This window comes from Drosophila santomea, chromosome 2R, assembly GCF_016746245.2.
Source record: "Drosophila santomea strain STO CAGO 1482 chromosome 2R, Prin_Dsan_1.1, whole genome shotgun sequence".
NCBI lineage: Eukaryota > Metazoa > Arthropoda > Insecta > Diptera > Drosophilidae > Drosophila > Drosophila santomea.
Window position 1 is genome coordinate 15,101,251 of NC_053017.2, and position 21,870 is coordinate 15,123,120.

Below are 21,870 nucleotides of genomic sequence, written 5' to 3' on the forward strand. Positions count from 1 at the left end.
TGGAAAACTGCAGGGGCGGTGGATAATAGAGAAACAAACCATATTTTGGCTCGAAAATGCTGAATGCACGTATTTCGATTTCGCTAAAAATGTTCTGCCATTGGCAAAAATCCAAAATTTATACAGATTTTAAAGAGGGATTATTGTGTGCATATAGAGGTGCATATATGTATGTACATACCTATACGTGTATATGTTTTAGCTCAAGCACTTGGCCTGGTCAAGAAATGGTTAAGTGAAAGTTTGTGGGCAAGGACTACGACTCGGGAACCACCAAGTGCGCAATAAGAATTGTCCTACAAGACCATAAAAGTTCCAAATCCCTTTTATGCTCGTGCCCAAGCATCAATTCCGGATTTCACTATCCGCCGCTCGCCTGCAACATTGTCAAATGGCACGTATACGAATACTTACACTGCGAAAAATTACACAACTTAAATATTTCATAGATCATATAAGTGCAGGTGGTGTTTTTTGCAGATTCCAGTGTCACACCAGAATAAGGGAAGTGTTTTGTATTATTTCTTAAAATATCAGTGGGTTAACAACCACCAAAAAAAAACCTCCTATTGGACCATTATCTATACTTTTATCTCACTGCATGATGCAATAAAAGAGCAGCAGCACTAAAGGATGTGGGCGAACGGCTCTAAGTGTGCGTTCAAGGACGTGCATGCATTATGGGCGAGCATTCCGCAGCAAATCGAGGCATTAAGCCGTGAAATGTGACCGGGGGCCAAAGGCAAAGGCCCTGCCATCTGAAAAGCCGAGGGAAGTGTTAACGCTGCGTATGTGCGATATTTAATTATCGCGCGGAGGCGTGACCAAAGGGGCGTAGGTGTGCCGTTGCAGCCACGTCCTTGCCTACTTTTCGGAGAGGTGGGTAGGATAGAGAGAGAGCAAGACCGTTGGAGAGAGCAGCTTCACGAACGAAGGGAGCCGAGCGCAGACGAAGTCACACGAAGCCTGTCGCTTTCATTCAGTAGAAAACGAACTCTCACCCCTCCCCCTGCCCTTGCCCTTACCCAACCACCCATTCCCATATCCACCGGATGATTTGGCGCTCTCTCCCCTCTTTTTGGACTACGCTGCTTTAAGCACGTGCGCCCGTTAGTTTTCCGCTCATTCGATGTTGGTTTCTCGTCCGGTGTGGTTCACAATTTTCTTTCTGTCGCACTGTTCGCACTTCCTCTATCCGTGTATGTGTTCGTGTGCGTGCGAGTGAGTGTGGGAAAGTCAGCAGCAACAACAAATACCCAAGAGAGCGAAAGAGCAGAAAAATCCGCCGAAAATTAGGTAAATAGCGGGCACAAATGTTGCAACTGGTTAAAGGGGTAATTCACTTTAAAGCTGCACTCGAAAAAAAGTAGTGTTGTTGCAGTCTGCTTAATTTTACTTCAAATTACATGTATGTATTATAAATTTAAAGATGAAAATTCATGGGATAATGTGTGCACTTAGAAAAATTATAGTCTGTCAGATTTAAGAAAATTTTTTCATAATATGAATTTTGAACGATACAAGTTTATTTTGTTGTTTTGATAGATTTATCGTTGCTTTACTCGTTATTTCCCAGTGTAGATCTTTACAACATCCGAGTAGGGATTATTGCACCTGGGTCGATTGCATCAAGGACTTGTGTCAGAGAAAAAAAGTGGAATAGCATGGTGCAAAAAGGGGGATGCGGGGTTTTTGGCACTGCAGGATACCTTTACGACTTTTATGGTTTTTTTGCAAAGACACACACACAAGCGGAACATGTTTTCCTTTCAATGTTTACATTTTTTCGGTTTCGGTTTCTGTTTTGATTTTATTTATTTTCCTTTCCCGAAATAAAACAGAACATAAAAAATGTTTTTTTTCGAATTTTGTCTGCGACGTCAAAGACATTTTAATGTGCGAATATATAGTCATATAAATATATATAGCTTTTTAAGCAAATGGAGAAAATTTCGCATGTTCATTTTGTTATATTTTAAGGCACGCAAAATATCCATCTGGATTTAAGTGCCAGACATCGTCAATCAATTAGTCATTTGATGGCCATATTTACAGGCTTGGAATTATAAACATGATGGCATCGATATATGTAGGATAATCCATAGAGCATGTTGATTAAGTGCGTTCGTCCCTGAAGGTTGCGGGATTTGGTTCCCTCGATATTAGCAGAAAAGTATAAATATTTGTACAAATCTTTTAAAAATTTTTGTAACGTAAACAAATCAGCCATTTAATGCAACTTCCCTGCTTTCCCTTCCTGTTAAATTTACTGCATTTTCTCAGACTTTCCAGGAACACAATCTGTTCTATTTTAATTGTTTTCGTTTCGTGTGCATAATCAAACTTTGTTTATGATTCGCAGCCACATCAATTTAAATGCAAATCTGCCAACTGCCCAATGCAGAAACTATTTACTTCGTGCAAACCCCCGCCCGCCCCTTTTGCCACACCTTCTCGTGTTGGGAATTTCTCGAAAGTTCTCGAGGGCTCATTGGGGGAATAAGAACTTGACACCCGTACATTATTGAGCACCACCCCTTTCTCCGCTTTTCCAGCTGTAAATTGCATCCAATTGGTTTTGATTGCTCAATCTGGTGCCGCACTTGTTGGTTTATTTTTGCATGCATAGATTGCACAATCGGGTTTTGAGGAATCAAAGGTTTTCACGCGAGTCCTAATTGACTTTTCTATTTTCAGCTATGGATAAACAGAATGCAAAAATGTATGCAATTGCCGTCATAAGTTCGCTCATTGAGATTCGCAATTGAAATTCACTTCGACGAAATGAAAATGAACCCAATGAGCTTTTAGTCAAGTGAGAGCGAGCGAGAGAGATGCGCCGCTAAGTTAACCGTTTCATTTGCAACGTCATCGTCATCTGAAGAGTACCGCCGAGGGAAAAGGAAAGAGAGCGCGCGAGCGCATTACGCCCCTGTTTACACGCCCATTTCACAACTCCCCCGAAAGGAAACATCATCCAAGGACCTCCTAAGGACGCATATCAGACCGCTATTTGGATAATTAATGCAAAGGAATCCGAATTAAGAAAACCAGCCATAAAAGAGTCTGCGCAAAGAGAGAGCGCACAGAGAAAAAAGAAGCAGAGAGCAAAGATAAAAAGAGCGAGCGCCGCTTCGTTGGGCTCCAAAATCACATCGTGCAGCTCCCATTTGGAAAAATTGCGTCTCGCGACACAACGTGCGTCCAAGTCAGCGGAAAGTTTTTTCGATTCGCGGCCCGGTCATTGAATTTGTATATGCGTTTGTGCGTTAAAAAACTCCAGTTTCTGTAGATATGTGTCATTGAGACAAATCGGCAGCCATAAGCTAACACATAAACCCAATTTATCTAGTGCGACCAGTGCTAAATATCGATTTTTTTTCGGCTAATGCGCGTCGATGACCTCGCACACGGCAACAACGGCAACAATTGAGAGCTAAAAGCTGCAAGTACACGCACAGAAACAACAAATACGAAATAAAAGCACTCCAAAGCTGTGTCTAAGTTTTTAAAGTAAGCCAAACACAAACGTTTTACATAATTGCCCCAGTGCCAAAAGCGGCAGCCACAACAAAAACAACGAAGAAGAAAACAACGGCGTTGCAAGGGGGAAAACTCTCGATTGAAATAAGAAGCAGAGGAGGCAGAACAAGAAGGCGAAGAAGAGCCCCCGAAAAGAGCGGCAGCCGAAAACCGCAAAGACACATGCTCAGATACCGTCTCGTGTCCACTCACTTCCTCAAGCAGCCGTAGTGTGCGAGCGAGCGAGACAGCCATACCCGAAGAGGGGGGGACCGAGAACGAGCACGAGAGCGCGAGCGAGAGAGTGTGGGTGTAACTGCGAATGCACTTGCAACTGCAATTTTGAGAGAGAGTGACAGCGAGAACGGGCGATCGCAGGATACGATTGTGGTATAAAAGTGCGACAGGTGTTCTCTGCCTGCTCATTCACCGTTAGTCGTCGTCGGTAACTCATTTAGTTCCAGAGAGATCCTCTTTACTTCCCAGAAAGAGGCAGGAGCAAGGAGCGAACTAAAGAAAAGGGGAGGAAACTCAAACTTGCCATCGAGAAAGAGAGGGAGAGTGAGAGCGAGAGAGAAGGAATTCGCATCCGATCCGGCACTAAAATCCAGTCACAACGTATTCGCTAGGAGTGCTACGCCATTTGGGTCTGAGCTATAGTCTAGATAGCGAAAATGTGCAGAGATCGCGATATGAGTTTGTCGTAGATCAGCGCAACCGTCGTTACAAGGTCAAGAAAAAAATTAAGCTCAAGAGCGAGTAGAAAGGTGAGCGGGCAAGAGCCCAAGGGGCCCCAAAAACCAAAAGAAACAGCACGATTGCGTTAGCGATTGCGTGAGATTGCGAAATCCTGGACCACCAGCAGCCAGCAGCCACAATAACCAGATCTAGCTACCATACCAAAGTTAACAATAATAGCAAAAGGCCACAACAGCAAACGTAATAGTTAAATTATCTCTAAGGACTCCGTCATCCCTTCCAATTCCATTTTAAGTGCGCGTGTGAATCAACGGCAATGTGACTATCCTACCACTCGGCATCCCAACGGTTCTAGCCGGTTCGAAAACGTATCTTCAGCTTCGGGCCAAGTGATTTCGCGCACCCTTCGGTCTTCAGTTCGATTTGGCACCCTCCGTTTCCTTTTTCCACCACCAGTCGAACGGAAAACGACGTGCAACTGGCGAACGTACGGGGAAAAACCAGCAAGATTGAAGACTTTGGGAGAAATCTTTGGAAGTCCGTTAAGGCTTGCATTGTAAGTACTGCATTAATCTCTAAGTAAAATTAAACATATGATTATAAGTGGAGTTATAATAGGGCTTAAAATATGTGAAATTTTTCTTGGTTATTTGGCTTTATCGCAGAAGATTTCAGTATTTATCTTTTAATGTGAGCTTCCAAATGCATCCTTTGAAATATTTCCAATAGCAGGAAACACAATTGAGCAGAAAACACTTATTACACACAACTATGTTAATAATTAATAAACATTTTAGTGTTTAATAAAGTATCCTCTTGCTCTCTTCTGATTTAATATATTATCAACAGTTCGCGGCACTGGAGGGTACATAATTACCAACGAATATATCCAAATGTTACGCTCCCTCCCTTCAAGTTATACGATATTTGTAAACAAACGAGCGGAGAATTGTTTCTAAAAGTATCGAATATGGTAAATAAGGCCATTATATTTCCGATGGGACGTCTTAATTTCCCTTATTTTCACACCTGTCCGCCACAATTGCCGGACATGTATTTACATAAACGATTGCCAACTAATTGCGAGGTGTATCATTTAGGTAAATAATACGTTGTTTATTTTTGCCACCGCTGGGGCTTATAAAGAAATTAACACATTTGGCCAGGGCAATGGAAAAAGTTAGCGAACGTAATAGGATCCATTGCATATTTTCAGACGCCTGCCGCAAAGTTGAACAAACGCTGGCGATTTCTGCGGAAAAGACCCCTTGATAAACATATTGGTATCCATTTTAATGCCATGTATCTATCCGTAGTTTCATTTTTTGTCTCTGACACACGAAAATGTTATCTCACTAGTGGCGCTACCGATTTTTCCATTACATTTCCATTTAATCGATCCACTTTGTGTTCTGCTTTCTGTTTCTGCGTGCCCTTTGTTTATTGTTTTTTTTTACATATAGTACAGATACTGAATTTGAGTCATGCCACAAACAGTGGGCACTACAACTGAGCGGAAAGTTTTCCCTGCCGAAAAAGGTGTCCCCCACCCCTTTTGCTTTATTTGCTATCAAGCGGGTTTGTCGTTTTGTTAATATAATATTGCCCGTTTTAGCGCTTTTCCTTTTGGCCCCTCGGTTTCGTTGCCTTCAAACCTAGGGATTCGTGGCGTGCAACGAAAATTGGTTTACCGAGTATGTTGACCCAAAAAATTATCATCTTTATTGACAGTGTACGTTTCAATTTGTTTTTCATATATATACGACTATAGTGGAACATAGGCCAATTAAGTTGTAGTCTGCGGTAGAAGTATGCACCACGTTTGGGAAGCCACTGTGTCCCGACGACAAAATTCAATTAACGCGCAAACTAAACAGATTAGCAAACAGTTTTTTTTTGCGTTCTTAGCCAAATTTTGCGGTTTTCGTCTATTTTTAGGCATTGTTCGAAAAGTTCAATGTGTAAGCAATCAATCGTGCGGTTATTTTTGGCATTGTTTAAATTTCTATTTGGCATTCGGCCTGGTCCACTGATCGGCATATGTGTATAAAATTATCGTCTGGGATCTCTGTTTGCCCAGACAAAAACGCCACTCTCATCATGGAAGTAGGAGGAGGGGGCTATAGCTGGGAATTATACGTATGACAGGAGAACAAAGGATGGATTTATTATAAGGGACCACAGGGGACTGTTTTCATTAAAATAATCCCTTTATTCCCATGTGAGAGTGTAACAACAGCACGTTTACTGCCTATTCAAATTACATTTTTAGCGTAGAGGCAAGAAATTATGCACCTTTTTGCAAAACGCTTTGGTAAACAAGTTTAAAAATAGACAGCTAAAAACAAATGCTTTATATATGGGCATGCAAAGTTACTTAATTTAGTAACTAAACTGGACTCATGTAGTTTTTTGAGCAAACTGCCAAGCTAAAAACCCTTTTGTGTCCCAAATTGTTTGCTTTAAGAGTCAAACATGTGAGAATCACTTAACTGTTTAAGTCGTAAACTCAACAAAGCTGCAGTACTTTTGGCTCCACTGCCAGCCACATGATCATGTCGTACCCCATTTTTCAGATCATTCATTAAAAACCACGAGTCACCGCAAGGCGATTGAATAAGACAATCGGCATCCACAGCGGCATCCATTAGATGCATCCGCCAGGGTCGTGTGCCTCATGCCTCGATTGCGGATTGCGGGTCTCGTGACCAACTGTGCCGGGTGGTCGTTCGGTCATGTGGCTGGAGTGTCTGATCTAGTGATGCGAGGTTCTATTGGATGCGAGACACCATTGACACCATTGGAAAACTAGCAAATGATATGCAAAAATGAATTTGGTTAAACAATAAGATATGCGTGCATCGCGTCCCATCAGAAATTAAATGTTAAAATTAAAATGAAATCAGTGCGAATAAATTAAATGGGAAAAACCTGTTCAAGTTGAACGTAGCTCGTAAATTATGGCAACCAGCTTCGCATTCCCCTTTCTTCGTTTCGTCTTCTGTGTATATTTTATTTATATGCGAGTTGGCAAAGTTCACGAAACTGGAAAAAGAAATTTCTGATTGCTGTCGATGTTTTTTTTATGAACTGCAGATGCCTTCATCAATTGAAATTGATTGATTCTAACGAAAGCGGGTAAAAAAAAGACTCGCATAAAGAGAGCAGAAAGCGGAATTTGTAAATTAATTGATGGAACCAAACGGAAAACACAAACAACAACAAGCACCGAGACTGATCAAGTGACTGCCAATAAAGTTATTACGTCACGTGGGGAAAATGAAGGATATGAACTTTGACCCCATGGACACTTTTTCGCCATTAGCTAGATTTATTTCGGAAGTGGTTTTTCTCATTTTCCCCTAGCATATTCGTTCACTTTTCCTGCTAACTTTTTGTTAATCTTTGCTGTTTGTTGTTTCAGCCGCGCTTCATTAAATTTTTGCGAGCTTCGCATTTGCATTTCGGTTTCGGGCCTGGTATTATTCCACTGGCAATGCCCCATAACTTGTTGGGGAGTCTCAAGCTTTCCCCACTTCGTTCCTTTTTGAACTACGTTCTCGTTTGAAGTTGCGCAATCTTTGGATTTGCAGCCGAAAAACTCGAAAAAACACGTGACTGACATTAACCGATTTTGGGGGGAGAAGTCGAAATAGTGACTTGTTTAGTCGATATAGCCGTGATTGATGCCATTTGCTGTGGAAAGTTACGTTTTGCCGGAGTCGCAAAAATAGAACTTGGCAAAAATAGAAACGCGTTTCCTTAGTTTCAGATCGATGGGCCACATATTATGATCATGTCTGGCCACTTGAGATGCCTGCTTGAAATTCCAGTGGCAGTACATAAATTAAATTTGCTATCAGTTTGTGTGAATCGGCTTCCCCTTATCTAATCGGTGTGATTAATTGTCGTTCAATTATATACTCACAATTGTATCCATTGAGGGCGAGTACGTGCTGTCAGCTATGTGCAACGGATATCTTTTTCAAGACTCGCCAGCTTGGCATTCCATTTCCCAATTTCAATGGGACTTTTCCGGCCTGGTCTTTGGTTGGTGGAATTTTCTGAACTGTGATTGCAGTGGGTGCACAGATAGTGACTCATTCGGAAGCCAGCAAAAAGTACCCAATAAAATGTATAACATCTGTGATTGCCTAATTGTAATTACTACAACTTGAAGCAAGCTGTTTAAAATAACAACACCCAAGACAAAACATTCCCAGAACTATACTCTCATAGTAAAAAACCCTCTTAAAGTAATGAATGATTAAGTTTGGATAGTATTCAAATCCAAATTCAATTGCCTCATACCATTAAATTGATGGACACGCTATAAAAACTGACGAGGACTAGCGTTTTGTTTACGATTCGGTTGCCGAATTGCCGAACCACTCGCACGGATGAAATGTCAACACCGCATACCATACCGTACTTATTATCGTGAGAGCCCCCTGACCATATCAAAAACACAATTACGCTAACACTGTTTACCCACTCGATGCCAAAGTGGAGACCTAAAACCTCTCAATGGAAGTCTAGAGGAGAGCAATGTGTGTGTGGTGTCCGACCTGCAGTCACCGGTTTGATTCCGGTTTCAGCCGGCGCTGGGCAGTCTGAGGCTGTTGTTATTTTTGAAGATATTAGCCTGGTTACCAGGTAAATCCGACTTATCAGCCGGTGAAAATGGCTTTTCAATATTTGTACTCGAGTAATCGGCCACTCGCGACGGCCACAAATATTCGCACGGGCTTGTTAAAATGCCCAAATCTCACATCTCATGGTTCGCATTTCGTTTAGCCTCAAATTGCGCATACGCCGCGTGGGCCAATTTTAGCAACGCAGTGTGAGGCGACTCTGACGTTTCACCGCTGGAGCCGCGAGGCTGCGGTGCTCATGGTTGCCACCACCAGGCGGGGCAGAACCAGGAAACAAAGCCCCCATAAATCCACATGCTATTGTACCCATGACTTTGTTTTCGTACCATTTTGGGCGGTAAACATATTGATTTCGGCGCGTGGCTCTTTAAAGAAGTGGGCTGCGCGACCTTCGGGGCGGCGGCGTTGGGCGGGGGATTAGGTTAATTTATGGGCTTCCTGGCGGAACTCTTTGAAAACAATTGAGAAGCGTCTAAATCTTACTTTGGATGAAATTACCTTTGAGTTTTCTTCTCTTTGGCTAATCAATTCAAAGGTACATCATGTAATTAGTTTATGTGAAGGAAGCAATATATTCTATTTAGAGTATATATTATTAAGAAATTAATTGGCTTAAATTTTAAATAGTTTATCAGAACTTATATTTTGCTCATTCGGACTATCAGACTATCAGGTTTATAGAATTATTATGGCCGAGCTGATTTTGTTCCCAAACCACTTAGACTATAATCGTCTGCTGTCCATAAATAGTTCATGACGGACTCTTATCGAGAATGTCTGGTTAAGAGGTGGGAATCTGGCCCATATCACCTGCTTATGCGCTATCTATATCTAAATACATGCCAATTCATTTGTGGGCTCGTGTCAGCTGTTACTTGTGACTGTTTGGGTAAGTGGATTGAATGTGGATTGGATTGGATTGGATGGTTATCCGTTTCGACCTTTTGACGGAGCTTTTGAGTCATGCACTTGTGCGGTCGCTAGTCTGTAAACAATTACTAAACCGTTTTATTGCATAAACAATTCCATAGAAGAAAATCATAATGACAGAGACTTCCAGACTTCCAGTTCCGATGAGTAAATGGTACAATTCCATTCAACCCATTGTCCAGCTAGAAGTAGTCGTATTTATGACCCCATAGAGAACATTCATATGTTATTTCTATGATTTCCAATCATTTTTATTGTGGCTTGAAACGAATGCCATTGTGCTTTAATCCCAGAATCAACAAACCAGACACCTGTGCGATTGAAGTCCAATTCATTATCCATTATAAGGTGTCAGGCGACAGGCTTTCACCTGTCCCTATCTATTCGCCTCCGAAAATCCCCAAAACTAATTCCCCTTTCCGCCGCAGGTTTTTAAGCAGTCTAATTAATTTGATAAAGACCGAAGACCCTTCTTTAATGGACATGCCAATTGGAAATGCTTTGCACGCGCCACTCTTTTATTTACAGATTTGTTAATTGTTGTTTCCATTTGTTATTATTTCATTAAGCTATGTATGTAACCAACAAATCCATAAATAGTAACTTCTTTTTAATGTGGCAGCCAAGTTGTGGCTGTAAAGTTTATTACCCATACGCCGTGTTAACATTTCTCGTGCTTTTAAATTTGTGGGTGGATGCTCAATATAAATGTTTGCTGCGTTACAAGGCGAATCTCATAGATTCGAGATGTTCTGTCTCTCGTTTTGCGACTGAACTCGATCACGTTCGCCATTGACGTCACCGTAGGGCGCGTGGATCTTAATTGGTGCGTTCCGTTTGGGATCGGGCGGTTGACCGAAGATGCTCCGATATTTGGTTAGCCTAGAGGATAGTGACTCAGAGAATTCCAGCTCGCACGCCGCGCAGCTGTTTTAATTTATATATATTTGTACTCGCTCGTACACACGTCGTGACATTGCACTTGAAATTTGCTTTTCGCGTTTCGCACTCGCATTTCGATCGCATTTGTGCCCCTGCACATATTTCTGTGATTATTTCCCGCTACAGCTACCTGTCTTTGGCCTCGGATCCACCAAATCAGTCCGTTTGCTCGATGCGATCAATCAATCGATCGATCGATCGGTTTTGGACATTTATATACTCGACGGAAGCGCGCTTCTCGTGTTGCCGAGGGCGTAAACAAGTGCATAAATTAATTCACCCCATCAATGCGGCCATATAGTCTAGAGCTGCTGCTAATTAGCGGACCAGATTTATTTTTAACCCTCCGGCGAACCTTTCGCACCCCGCCTATGTACCACTTGTACCCCCCTGATAAGGAAGGTAATGGTGGACCCGATAAAAGTGTCTCCTGTTGGTCTTGTTAGCATTCGCGAGTGTTGTTTACCAAAGCTTTCGCACCTTTTGGCGGCCCTCTCACTGCTGCTGTTTCCCCGATCGATCGGTTTTGGATCGTATCGTATCGTATGGGATCGTGTGGTATAGGATCGGGGAACTATATCACTGCGCGGGCGCACTCTCTCGCTATATCTTGGCTCTTGGCCGCTCTCGCGGGATTTTCGCATATAATTCGCGAGGTCGGAGCGGTATGGGCTTAATAGTGATTCGGTGCGCCCAAAGAAAGCAACGCTGAGAACGTTACCTCCTCCAATATTTTTGCTCGGCTGTGTCCGAGCCAAAAAGCAAACGATTCTTAAAGAAAACACTGTTTAGAGAACTGGAAACAGCATTATCATTATCATCGCGGAAAATCGCGAGTCTTGTAATAACTGAACAGCAACCTACAACATGTGAATTATTGATAAACTGCAGACCTCAGAAACGGCTGAAACACTTGAACACATTAAAAAAGGCAGACAGAAAATACAAAGAAAAGAACGTGAAAAGAAAATTTCAATTAGTGTTTATTGAAATTTATTAAGCGAGATTTAAGGCGTTGACATTTTTATTATAACTTTTATTCGCTCAACAAAAGTCTATTCAAATCAAACGCTTGTGATCAAAGCTCAACGTGAACTGTAGTAAATCAATTGTGATAATTAATCTAGTTAGACTGATTAAAGTAGAGATTAGCCAAGCAAGATGACACCCAGGATTATAACATATATTCTGGTAAATTTTACATATTATTAAGTTATTCTTATTTTATATTAACATTTCCGATGAAATAACGCGCTTATCAATTTTCTGTCCAAATTTAATCACTTTATTATATAAATCAAATCGAAAAAGTTGATTGATAAAAATGAAATAAAGGCATAACCGGTAATTAGTACATTTCCATAAACTCCTATACTCTTAAAAATCAGTTTTGAAATTTATAAAATTTTTTTATTATATCTTGATTTTATAAAACACGAATTTTGAAAGCAACTAAAATAAATATTTTATTTAATCGTCGTGTTATATAAACTGGATATATAAACTGGATATTTTATTATAGTTTGATGAACGCCCTCATTAACAATTATTTTGACGATGGTTCATGACGAGGCAGAAAGAAATGTGTTGACTAGAATATTACTCATACGACACGGTGTGCCGGCCACTTATTAACCCACTTAATTGTGCCAGGGAAACGACATTTCGCGGGCTGTTTAATTATTTATAATTTAAGCTTAAGCTCGTCACGGAACTCTGATGGATTTTCTCATTATCTCATTGTGTTTCTCCTTTTCTCTCTACCTTTTTTTCAATAGTGCGGCATGCGCCATCCCACAACTGGGCTGAACGAAGACGACCTGAGTCGTCTCACTGGTTCATCATCGTCGACGGCTTCGTGCGGCAGTGAAGCATCCTCATCATCGTCATCATCCTCGTCGTCCTCGAATCCCGCTGACCGGCATGAGGTGGTCTGCAGTCCGGAGAAGCCAACGCCGACGGGCACGGACAAGAGCCACCTGAACAGCGGCTTCAATTCCACCTACCTGCCGGAGATCATTCATCCGGCTCTGGAATGGCAGAAGTCATCGCGCAAGCGCAAGGAGCGCCTGGACAGCAACTCGGCCTTTGGCCAGGATCGAAAGCTGCAGCGCAGCAACAGCGAGGAGCTGCTCACAGAACCGACGGCCATCGTTTCTTCCACGGCCCAAGTGGCGGCCAATCTTCTGGAGGCGCAGTGTGAGGTTATTCGCCGAGTTTCTTCCGAGGATTTCAAACGCACGGCCAGTTACGCCAACTATCGGCAGGAGTTCGAACGGGAGCAGGAGGAATGCTCCGAGCTGGGCGAGAACAATGCCTCGTTGGCGAACCTGCCGACAGGCGAAGCAGCCAAGGAGCGTCCACGTCTGGAGACAAGTCCTGCTCGCCAGCCACCCAAGGAGGCTAGCGATGACTCCGAGTGCGAGCACGAAAGGCGACGAAGCAGTGAGCGTTTCTGCAAATCCCGCCAGCCGCCGGTGCGCAAGTCTGGGGTGGCCAAGAAGGGCGGCGGAGGCAGTGGCTCCAAGTATCTGCCATCATCCCGACGGGATGAGCAAAGCGCCTACAAGTACGACTTGTCGGCTTTGAAGTACGAACGCAGAGGTTTCATCAGCAGCAGGAAACAGCAGCAGAATCAAACGCAACCAATGCAGTCCGCTGCAGATCACAACGACAACAACTTGATAGACTTCCATCAGCAGCAAAAGGAGCTGCAGTCGAAGAGGAGCGCCAGTATTTCCCCCACACCCACCACCAGCTCCTCGGCGGGCAGCGATGACAGCACGCCCACCTCCAATGCCCCCGCGCCCATTAAAGCCAAACCTCAGAGGCAGCAGCAGAGCCTGGATCTCACCTCCGCGCAAGAGTCCCTGCCCTGGGAGCGTGGCGATGAACCGGCGCCCATCCTGAGCCGGAGATACGCCCACTCCCGACCACATATCGGTGGCAATCTGGATGCAGCCGCTAAGCTGGCCAAGGTCATGCCATATCCACAGCAGTTGCCCAAGCAGGCAGCCACCGTGCAGCTGCACTCGGACATCACCGACATGGACTGCTGCCTGGAGCCCATGGATGCAGTGCGAGCGTTCAGTTCGCTGGAGAATATGCGCACCCGCGATGTTATGCAACAAGTGTTGCCCGCCATGATGGGGGCATTTCAAACGCCCGAGGATCGAGTGAAGGCCATCAACAGGCGAGTGACCGTGCTGAAGAAGAAACTGGTCCAGCTGGAGGAGTCACTGGAGCAGCGCCTGGGCTACCGGCCATCTCAGGCGGAGCGGCTGAACGACAAGTACATGAAAAACGCCCTGGCGGAGTTGAGCAAGCTGCGCAAGGAACGGCACGAGCTCAAGACTGATCCCATCGCAGCTCTGGGTCTGAAGGTGGGCAGCGGCGGTGGCGCCGGCATCGGTGGCCAGGAGGTCGCCAAGAAGCTGGAGCGCATGAAGGCCACCCTCGCTGAAATCGAACAGGTAATAGAAATCTCCTTTAGCGGCCATCCGTCGCTCTGCAAAATCACGAGACACGAAATATTTTATGACAATTAGCAAGTGGAGCTGACGTCAGAAACATTTCCACATATATATACAATGTATATACAATAGGCAGATATCATATATTATACGCAGATTGCCTCGACAGCCGTCTGCGGTGACATGTTTAGCAATTTGGCAATAACTTTGATCTTGCCCCATTCTCGAAAGGCACTTGGTACACATTTTTCGAAAACAACATGTTGTTTTGACTAGAATATGAAGATACATTTCGCGGTTCAGCGAATTTTTATTCCCTGTCAGAGAGTTTTTAAGGGGAATAGAATAGGGAGTGTAAACAGTTTAACCAATTCCTCGCTAAAAGGGTTTTGCAATAACATTTTGAGTTTTTTTGAGCGAAAATATCATTTTAAGATACTTATATAACGGGCATTTGCCTTTGGCTTTTATATAAGCAAAATATTCAATTATTTTCTTGGCGTTCCTATGGTTTCACTGGGACTGACCAAAATCGCGCATTCCAAATTAGGTTGTTTCTTTCACATTATAATGAGTATCTATTTATACACATATACCCTATGAGTGCAGACAAGCCTCCACATTCTCAATATTGACAAATTAATGATACATTTGTCATAGAGCGCGGCAGACAAACATTTTGCCCAAAGAAGTCCGTGCGAAATTGAATTTCTGCCAAGAAAACAAAGTGATTGGCTTTGGTGATGGGAAATGTGAAATGGGAAAATGCCGAAAGAGCAGCCATCCAAGTGCTTGGCCATATGTACTATATATTGTTATACTGTAATGTCAGCAGTGCATATGTATAATTTGTTTACAATACGGATATATTCCGCACTTGTTTCTATTTTCATTTGGCGCTCTGGCAACTTCCATTCAATTTTAAGTGTCTGCCATTGTGGCTTGCTCATCGCCAGTCTATCATAAACAAATCAAAAGTGGTTAATACCTTGGCCCACTGATTAACTGTCTTGTTTACAAATGTGGGTGGTATTTATCAGTTAACAACCGGCTTCTGCTCCACTCATTGCTAGCTTTTTATCGTTTTGTATCCAATCAGCAGTTGTCATATAACACAAATGAGAAGTTCATTTACTAATGTCTATCTTTAACTTGCAGAATCTGAACGAGAAACGCGTGAATGGCCATCGCTCCGAGCAGCTGGAGGATCTGAATGCCGACCAACTGGTGCAGGAGAAGAGCGCCGTGCAGCATGGACTGCTGTACTTTGAGAGCCTCTATGGTCATCCCATCACCAAGGAGGAGCGCGATGCCGCCCGCCCACTCTACGATCGCTACCGGCAGCTGAAGCGTCTGGTGTCGCGTACCGTGATGTTTGGAGCGGGCACCGGGATACCCGAGTTGCCCACAATCCTCGAGCACGAGGCTATGGTGTTTGAGGCCACTTCCACTCCGCTGCAGTATTCATCGAACAACAGCACAGAGACCACCAACTCGCCCAGCGACTCCAATGCCCCCAATACTCTTACCCAGAATGCTTCCTCCGACGAGTCGACGACGACCACCACCACGTTGACGGGTCCGGCAACGGGGAACTCGGCCACAAGCCAGGAGAACCAGGCCGCCAGCGAGAACATCGCCGCACTGAGTGTGGACCAACTGTGGGAGCAGCTGGATCGTGCCCGCGATGAGAAATCCCTGCTGAAGTCCACCATTCGGGAGTACGAGTCGCTGTTTGAGGAGCAGAATGGACGGAAGATGCTCAAGCAGGATCGTCGTTCACTGGAGACGGAAACCTACGCCCAGTACAAGGAGAAGAAGGCCAAGGTACGGCTACTGCAGGCCCTGATCAAGAAGCATATTGGGCATTAAGCTACAGATATCCTACTTCCATTCATCCACGCATGCAAAACTATTTATTTCATACCCAACCAAACAAATACAGATCTAGATCTATACAAATTACATGTAGTTTTTAGACTTATATTTACCATATATTCTATAATGATACATTTTATGAATATTGTTGATTCCTTATTGTTTTTTGAAAACATCTATTGAGTAATTGTAATAAAAATTGTAATTAAATTTTACGAGACAAAAAGAAGTGATTGAGAAAGTAAACGCAAGACATTCGATTCAGCCCCATCTCCATTTTATTCGGACTCCTGCACGGAATTGATATCTAAGTGTAACTAAAAAATCTGCAATATATTTTCGAACTCCCCTTTTGTGTTCTGTGTAAATCGTCATTGATGTTAAAAAATGACTTTGCCTGATTTGTCCCACTTCTAAAACGGGGAGCACACATTATTTGATTAGCTATAGTTTTAAACGATCTATAAGAGGGACACGTTGAAACCGCAAATCAAATAATAGCTAAACTTTATAAATGTTGTCTAGTAGAATTGAACATTTTATATCGATATGCAAACACTATCAACCTATTAACCAAAATACCAGGCATTTTAGTTGTGCTTTCCATTAAATGTTTCAGTGTGCAAATGGCACGCGTTCACACGCGAAAAATCCAAAAACATCCAAGCATTTGAGGGCGTTGAAAGCGGAAGTTAAGTTTAGATGATCAAGTAAAGATTTTTGTGCAACAAGCAATTGGGTTTTTTGAACGTGTATGCTCGCGCCCCCTAACCAACGCATACAGTATATGAATATACATATATATATATATTATATTTACAATGATGAGGAATGTAAGGCCCTGGCCATGCAAACACATATGTAACGTGAATTTGAACCACGTACACTTATATTTACATGTTTACATATACGAACATCCAAAGCAAAAAAATATATACACGTATAGGACTCAACATTTACAAACTCAATATTCTTATATGCAGCCCGCTGATTTGGGCCAATGTGGAAGGCAGAGCGTTACAATTATCTCCCAGCTAACTGAAGCGATTGAATGTCTATACATAATTTGTAATGCAAAATAAAATATATCACGTTATATTAAACAGTATCTCTTGAGTTTTTATTTCTTTAAATGACTACAACAGTTTGGTTTTCAGAGTTCAGAATGAGGTCTTTTATCTTCGCAATCCTCATGATACCTGCAAAAACAGATAAGATAGAAATTAGTTTCTGTACTTAAGCTTTAATCATATTGATGGAAATAAATGTGACTGATCAGTCACGTGTGTTATCGACAGAGAAATTCAGCTATATGCTTGTCTAGGTTTTCATCAAGAAAAAATGATAACCTGGCAAGAAATAAAAAAAATACTTACCACAAAGTTCAGCTGATTCACAAAGCCAGAAGCCAGGTAGCCTAGAAGGGAAGATAAAGTGGATATTAAACAAATGTCGAGTGTTTAGCTTTCGCGACTGGCGAATTTATGTCAGCTGAATTTATCATCAATTATTTTTATGACAGGGATAACTGTTTAAATAATGTGTTCATCATAACATAAAAGTTTCATTTTATTTTTTAATTTACATACCTTTTGAGCATTTCTTCGTTCATGGATCTTTTAGCCACTCTATAAGATCGTTCCAATGAATGGTGAAGCCTAAAACATGAAAATAAAGTTTTGATTAATGTTGGGTTCGGGTAATTGATTTGGCACAGTTAATAATATTGGTCTAGTTCAGTCGAAAAAGGTAGCAACACACGTGAATTCAGGTATATGCTTGTCTATTGGTTTGTCATCAGAAATTTTAGATACATTTTAGGAATCCATTTTTAATACACACCTTAATAAGGTTGAAGCGTAAATATTCTGTTCCACTGGCTATCCTGAGATATCTGTAAGAATAATAGAAAAAGGTTTTAGCAAACAGATCTATCAAAGAACAACAAATATATATAAGAATTTAGGTATCAGGTAATTCCGAATCGACATAATTTCTCCGACTGGGGCGGTATACGAAATCATCACAAAAATAAAAGTATAGTTAAAGATTGATTGATATAAAACATACCTTGTACTAAAAATCAAATGCTATTTGTGTACTTCAGAAAATGTGAATCTGTAAGAAAAAAGAAAAAGGTTTTAGCAAACAGATCTATCAAACGACAAATATATTTAAGAATTTAGGTATCAGGTAATTCCGAATCGACATAATTTCTCCGACTGGGGCGGTATACGAAATCATCACAAAAATAAAAGTATAGTTAAAGATTGATTGATATAAAACATACCTTGTACTAAAAATCAAATGCTATTTGTGTACTTCAGAAAATGTGAATATCTGTAAGAAAAAAGAAAAAGGTTTTAGCAAACAGATCTATCAAACGACAAATATATTTAAGAATTTAGGTATCAGGTAATTCCGAATCGACATAATTTCTCCGACTGGGGCGGTATACGAAGTCATCATAAAAAATAAATGGTCAAAAATTGTATTGGAAAGGTGGCCTACCTTAAAACTTTTTAAGACATCCTTCACTGGGTATAATTTGGAATTTTGGCATCTATGCGAATCTGAAATAAAGAAAATAGTTTTTTTTTAGTCATATGATAGACATAGATATAGAAAAGATACACGTAAAAAGCTAGTGTGTCAGATTATTGTATCATCAATTATTTTTATGACAGGGATAACTGTTTGACTTTAAAAAGATGTTCATCACAAAGGAAATTTCTTAGTAGATAGCAAAAAGTAAGAACTGACCTTTTTAATCACCTAAATTCCTTAAAACTTGATTGATTTAGTGCGCAGATATCTGTAAGAATAAATACATTAATTAATTTCATTAATTTAAGTCTAATAAAAGCAGTTACTATTAAGAAGAGTTTCATATATGAATCAGCAACTTTTATCATCAATTATTTTTATGACAGGGATAACTGTTTTTTCTTAAATAAGTTGTTCATCATTGCACATATGAAGTCTTTTGATTTAGTTATATGCCTACCAATTTTTGATGATATTTAATGATGATATTGACGCATTTCTCCTTTCTTTGCCTGAAAAATAAATTAAAGCACTTTAGTTTATGTTGACCAATTTGATTTAAATTAATGATAATGCTTTGCTAAGCTCAGTCAGGTGAAAATCAACACGATTGTTCGGTTATATGCTTGTCTATTGGTTTGACATCACAGTATAAGAACATATAATATTTCTACACTACAGATAAATTACTTACCGTCAAACTACATAGCCGAAAAACGATTTTTCGAGTGCAATACAACGAGAGAACAAGATATTTCTGAAAAGATAAAATTAGTTTTAAAAACTACTCGTAAAGGATGAAAATAATTCATGGATGATTTAAATCAGCATTTTAGTTTTGCGTTGGATATGGAACAGTTTTCTTCATTGAATATCAAAGCGAGCTGGGTAAATGTTTCATCATATTGTTAAAAATGTTCGTAAATCTTCTTTTAAATTACCTTATAATCCCGAATTCGTATGCATTTCTAGTTTCCATTGGTAGCCATTGTTCTATAAAAATAATAAAAAAAAACAGAATAATAAAGTAATACTGAATGTGTGAATTTGCGATGATTTAACACTTGTAAATATAGAATTGTCTCAGTTTCTAAGGTGTAAGTATTCATCAAGGCTCTTCAAGAGTAGCAAATAATAATAAATCATCATTTTCACGTTTAGCTAGTTAACCTAAAATAACTTAATACACACCTGAGAAGAGATCCAGATGTTTTAGTGGATTGCATAATTCGGTCGATTGGAAACAATTTGGAGTTTTGTTAACCATTTTCTGTAAATATATTAAGAAAGCATACTGTAATAGGCGTTTAGAAAAATCACATTTATAAGTGTATGATAAAAGTCAGCAATTTAAGTTTTGCGTTGGATATGGAACAGTTTTCTTCATAGAAAATCAAAGCGAGCTGGGTAAATGTTTCATCATACAAATATATAAATGTAATTTCACTGTATAATTCTAATTACCTGATGTGCCCATTATTGTTAAGCAGTCCAACCAAGATCTCTGAATTTAGTTCTGGAAATATAATGCAATATTTTAAACATTAATATTTAGGTAAAAACAGTTAATTAGATCTCATCTAGTTTAATTAAAGTCAGCAAGTTATTTTTGCGTTGAATATGGAACAGTTCTCTTCATAAAATATCAAAGCGAGCTGGGTAAATGTTTCATCATACAAAAAGTATATCGCGAATAATATAATAATGTTATTACCTAAACTTTTCCATTTCTCAGGCATTCGTGAGCACTTAATTCTGCTTATCTTATTTTGCTTCCGTCTATCTGCAAAAATATACATAAAATATTTTTAGAGCATTAAAAAAACAAATTCATTCTTGATGAGACTTTCGTTTTTAAATTTTACATCAGGTTGTAAGGTGTAAGTATTCATCAAAGCTCTTCAAGAGTAGCAAATAATAATAAATCATCATTTACAAGTTTTTAACTATTAAACTGTATGAAAACCCACCTTCTCGTAAGCCATGTGCATTTTAATACACTTTCAAATGAAATCTGCAAATAGAAACACAACCATGTTAATAAATATATAAACAAATAACGCATAGCTTATCGTAAATTTAAAAAGTCAGCAGTTTAGTTTTGCGTTGTATATGGAACAGTTCTCTTCATTGAATATCAAAGCGAGCTGGGTAAATGTTTCATCATTCAGTTATAAAAGACATCAAGCAACCATAACTATTTAAGTGTATGAAAACCCACCTTCTCGTAAGCCATGTGCATTTTAATACACTTTCAAATGGAATCTGCAAATAGAAACACAACCATGTTAATAAATATATAAACAAATAACGCATAGCTTATCGTAAATTTAAAAAGTCAGCAGTTTAGTTTTGCGTTGTATATGGAACAGTTCTCTTCATTGAATATCAAAGCGAGCTGGGTAAATGTTTCATCATTCAGTTATAAAAGATATCAAGCAACAATAGTTTACAATATGAATATGCTTAGTCAACTAGTACAGTTCTTCCAAAAATTCATCTTTCTAAATGGCGAATCTCTGGAATTCGAAGAAATAACCACGTGGAATTTCATGGACCCAAGGTACATATTTTTTTCTTATTTCCTTGGATATGATACTGTACCGCTGAATTTCAAATGGAGCATAATACTATTGCAAACTATAGTTACGAGAAGTTCAAATAATTTCAAGTCAAAACTAACCTTACTTTTGGACACGTGTAGATAAATGTGGTAGAAAACCATGTAAATTGTTCTTTTCCATTGCTATTTTCAGAGATTGTTCCTGCTACCGCACATCATCCTGTAAATTAAAGAACAATATAAGTATATTCTAAATTTATCACTAAATCAGTCGGCAACTTGTGGCTTTTTCTATCAGTAAAAATAACCGAATCAACACGTCTCTTCAGACTGGGGCGGTACGTATATAATCATCATTTAAGCCATCTGCCTTTTTAATACACCAACACACAATAATGCAACGTTAGCTTACCATTTTATTAAATTTTAGTTGAGAATCTAAGCAGAAAACTCGACCGTCCATTTTGAGTGAAAAAAAGAAGTGAAAGAATGCACGTGGCAATGTGACCATATAACGATTCTGAAAAATTACTTAATTTATCTAGCCGGTAATCGATAGTTCTCGAGGGTAGTTCCAAAAATCGTGTGTTCTAGAAAGTGGGAACAACTTGTTAGGTTATTGATCTATATTTATTATATATAATAATTATTTATTTATTTA

The 21,870-nt window shown here is 40.3% G+C and overlaps 1 protein-coding gene, 1 long non-coding RNA gene and 3 other non-coding genes across 9 annotated transcripts; 1 reads left to right on the plus strand and 4 right to left on the minus strand.

Moving 5' to 3' along the window:
• Positions 1-1,123: 1,123 nt before the first annotated feature.
• LOC120444335 (protein FAM13A) lies at positions 1,124-17,207 on the plus strand. Of its 2 annotated transcripts, XM_039623894.2 has the most exons (4): positions 1,124-1,296; positions 2,698-4,777; positions 12,527-14,221; positions 15,380-17,207. In XM_039623894.2, exons 3-4 carry the CDS (start codon positions 12,533-12,535, stop codon positions 16,091-16,093), a joined length of 2,403 nt encoding a protein of 800 aa, XP_039479828.1. In that variant the 5' UTR covers positions 1,124-1,296; positions 2,698-4,777; positions 12,527-12,532; the 3' UTR covers positions 16,094-17,207. The 2 variants fall into 2 exon arrangements, with proteins under 2 accessions (XP_039479828.1, XP_039479826.1); XM_039623892.1 differs by lacking the exons at positions 1,124-1,296; positions 2,698-4,777 and adding an exon at positions 11,442-11,939.
• On the minus strand, positions 17,193-21,749 carry LOC120444336. Of its 4 annotated transcripts, none has more exons than XR_005615657.1 (18): positions 21,622-21,749; positions 21,335-21,429; positions 20,868-20,911; positions 20,617-20,660; positions 20,361-20,429; positions 20,111-20,162; positions 19,838-19,916; positions 19,588-19,639; positions 19,341-19,403; positions 19,107-19,158; positions 18,863-18,914; positions 18,611-18,672; positions 18,390-18,439; positions 18,170-18,217; positions 17,942-17,993; positions 17,689-17,757; positions 17,476-17,516; positions 17,193-17,298 (listed from the first exon to the last, which is right to left on the minus strand). It is a non-coding gene; the product is annotated as an uncharacterized LOC120444336 (long non-coding RNA). The 4 variants fall into 4 exon arrangements; XR_005615655.1 differs by having other exon boundaries at positions 21,330-21,429; XR_005615658.1 differs by lacking the exon at positions 20,617-20,660 and having other exon boundaries at positions 21,330-21,429.
• Positions 17,580-17,660, minus strand: LOC120447286. The gene has a single exon (XR_005615960.1). It is a non-coding gene; the product is annotated as a small nucleolar RNA R38 (small nucleolar RNA).
• On the minus strand, positions 18,745-18,827 carry LOC120447287. The gene has a single exon (XR_005615961.1). It is a non-coding gene; the product is annotated as a small nucleolar RNA R38 (small nucleolar RNA).
• On the minus strand, positions 18,991-19,075 carry LOC120447285. Its single transcript, XR_005615959.1, has one exon. It is a non-coding gene; the product is annotated as a small nucleolar RNA R38 (small nucleolar RNA).
• Positions 21,750-21,870: the final 121 nt, after the last annotated feature.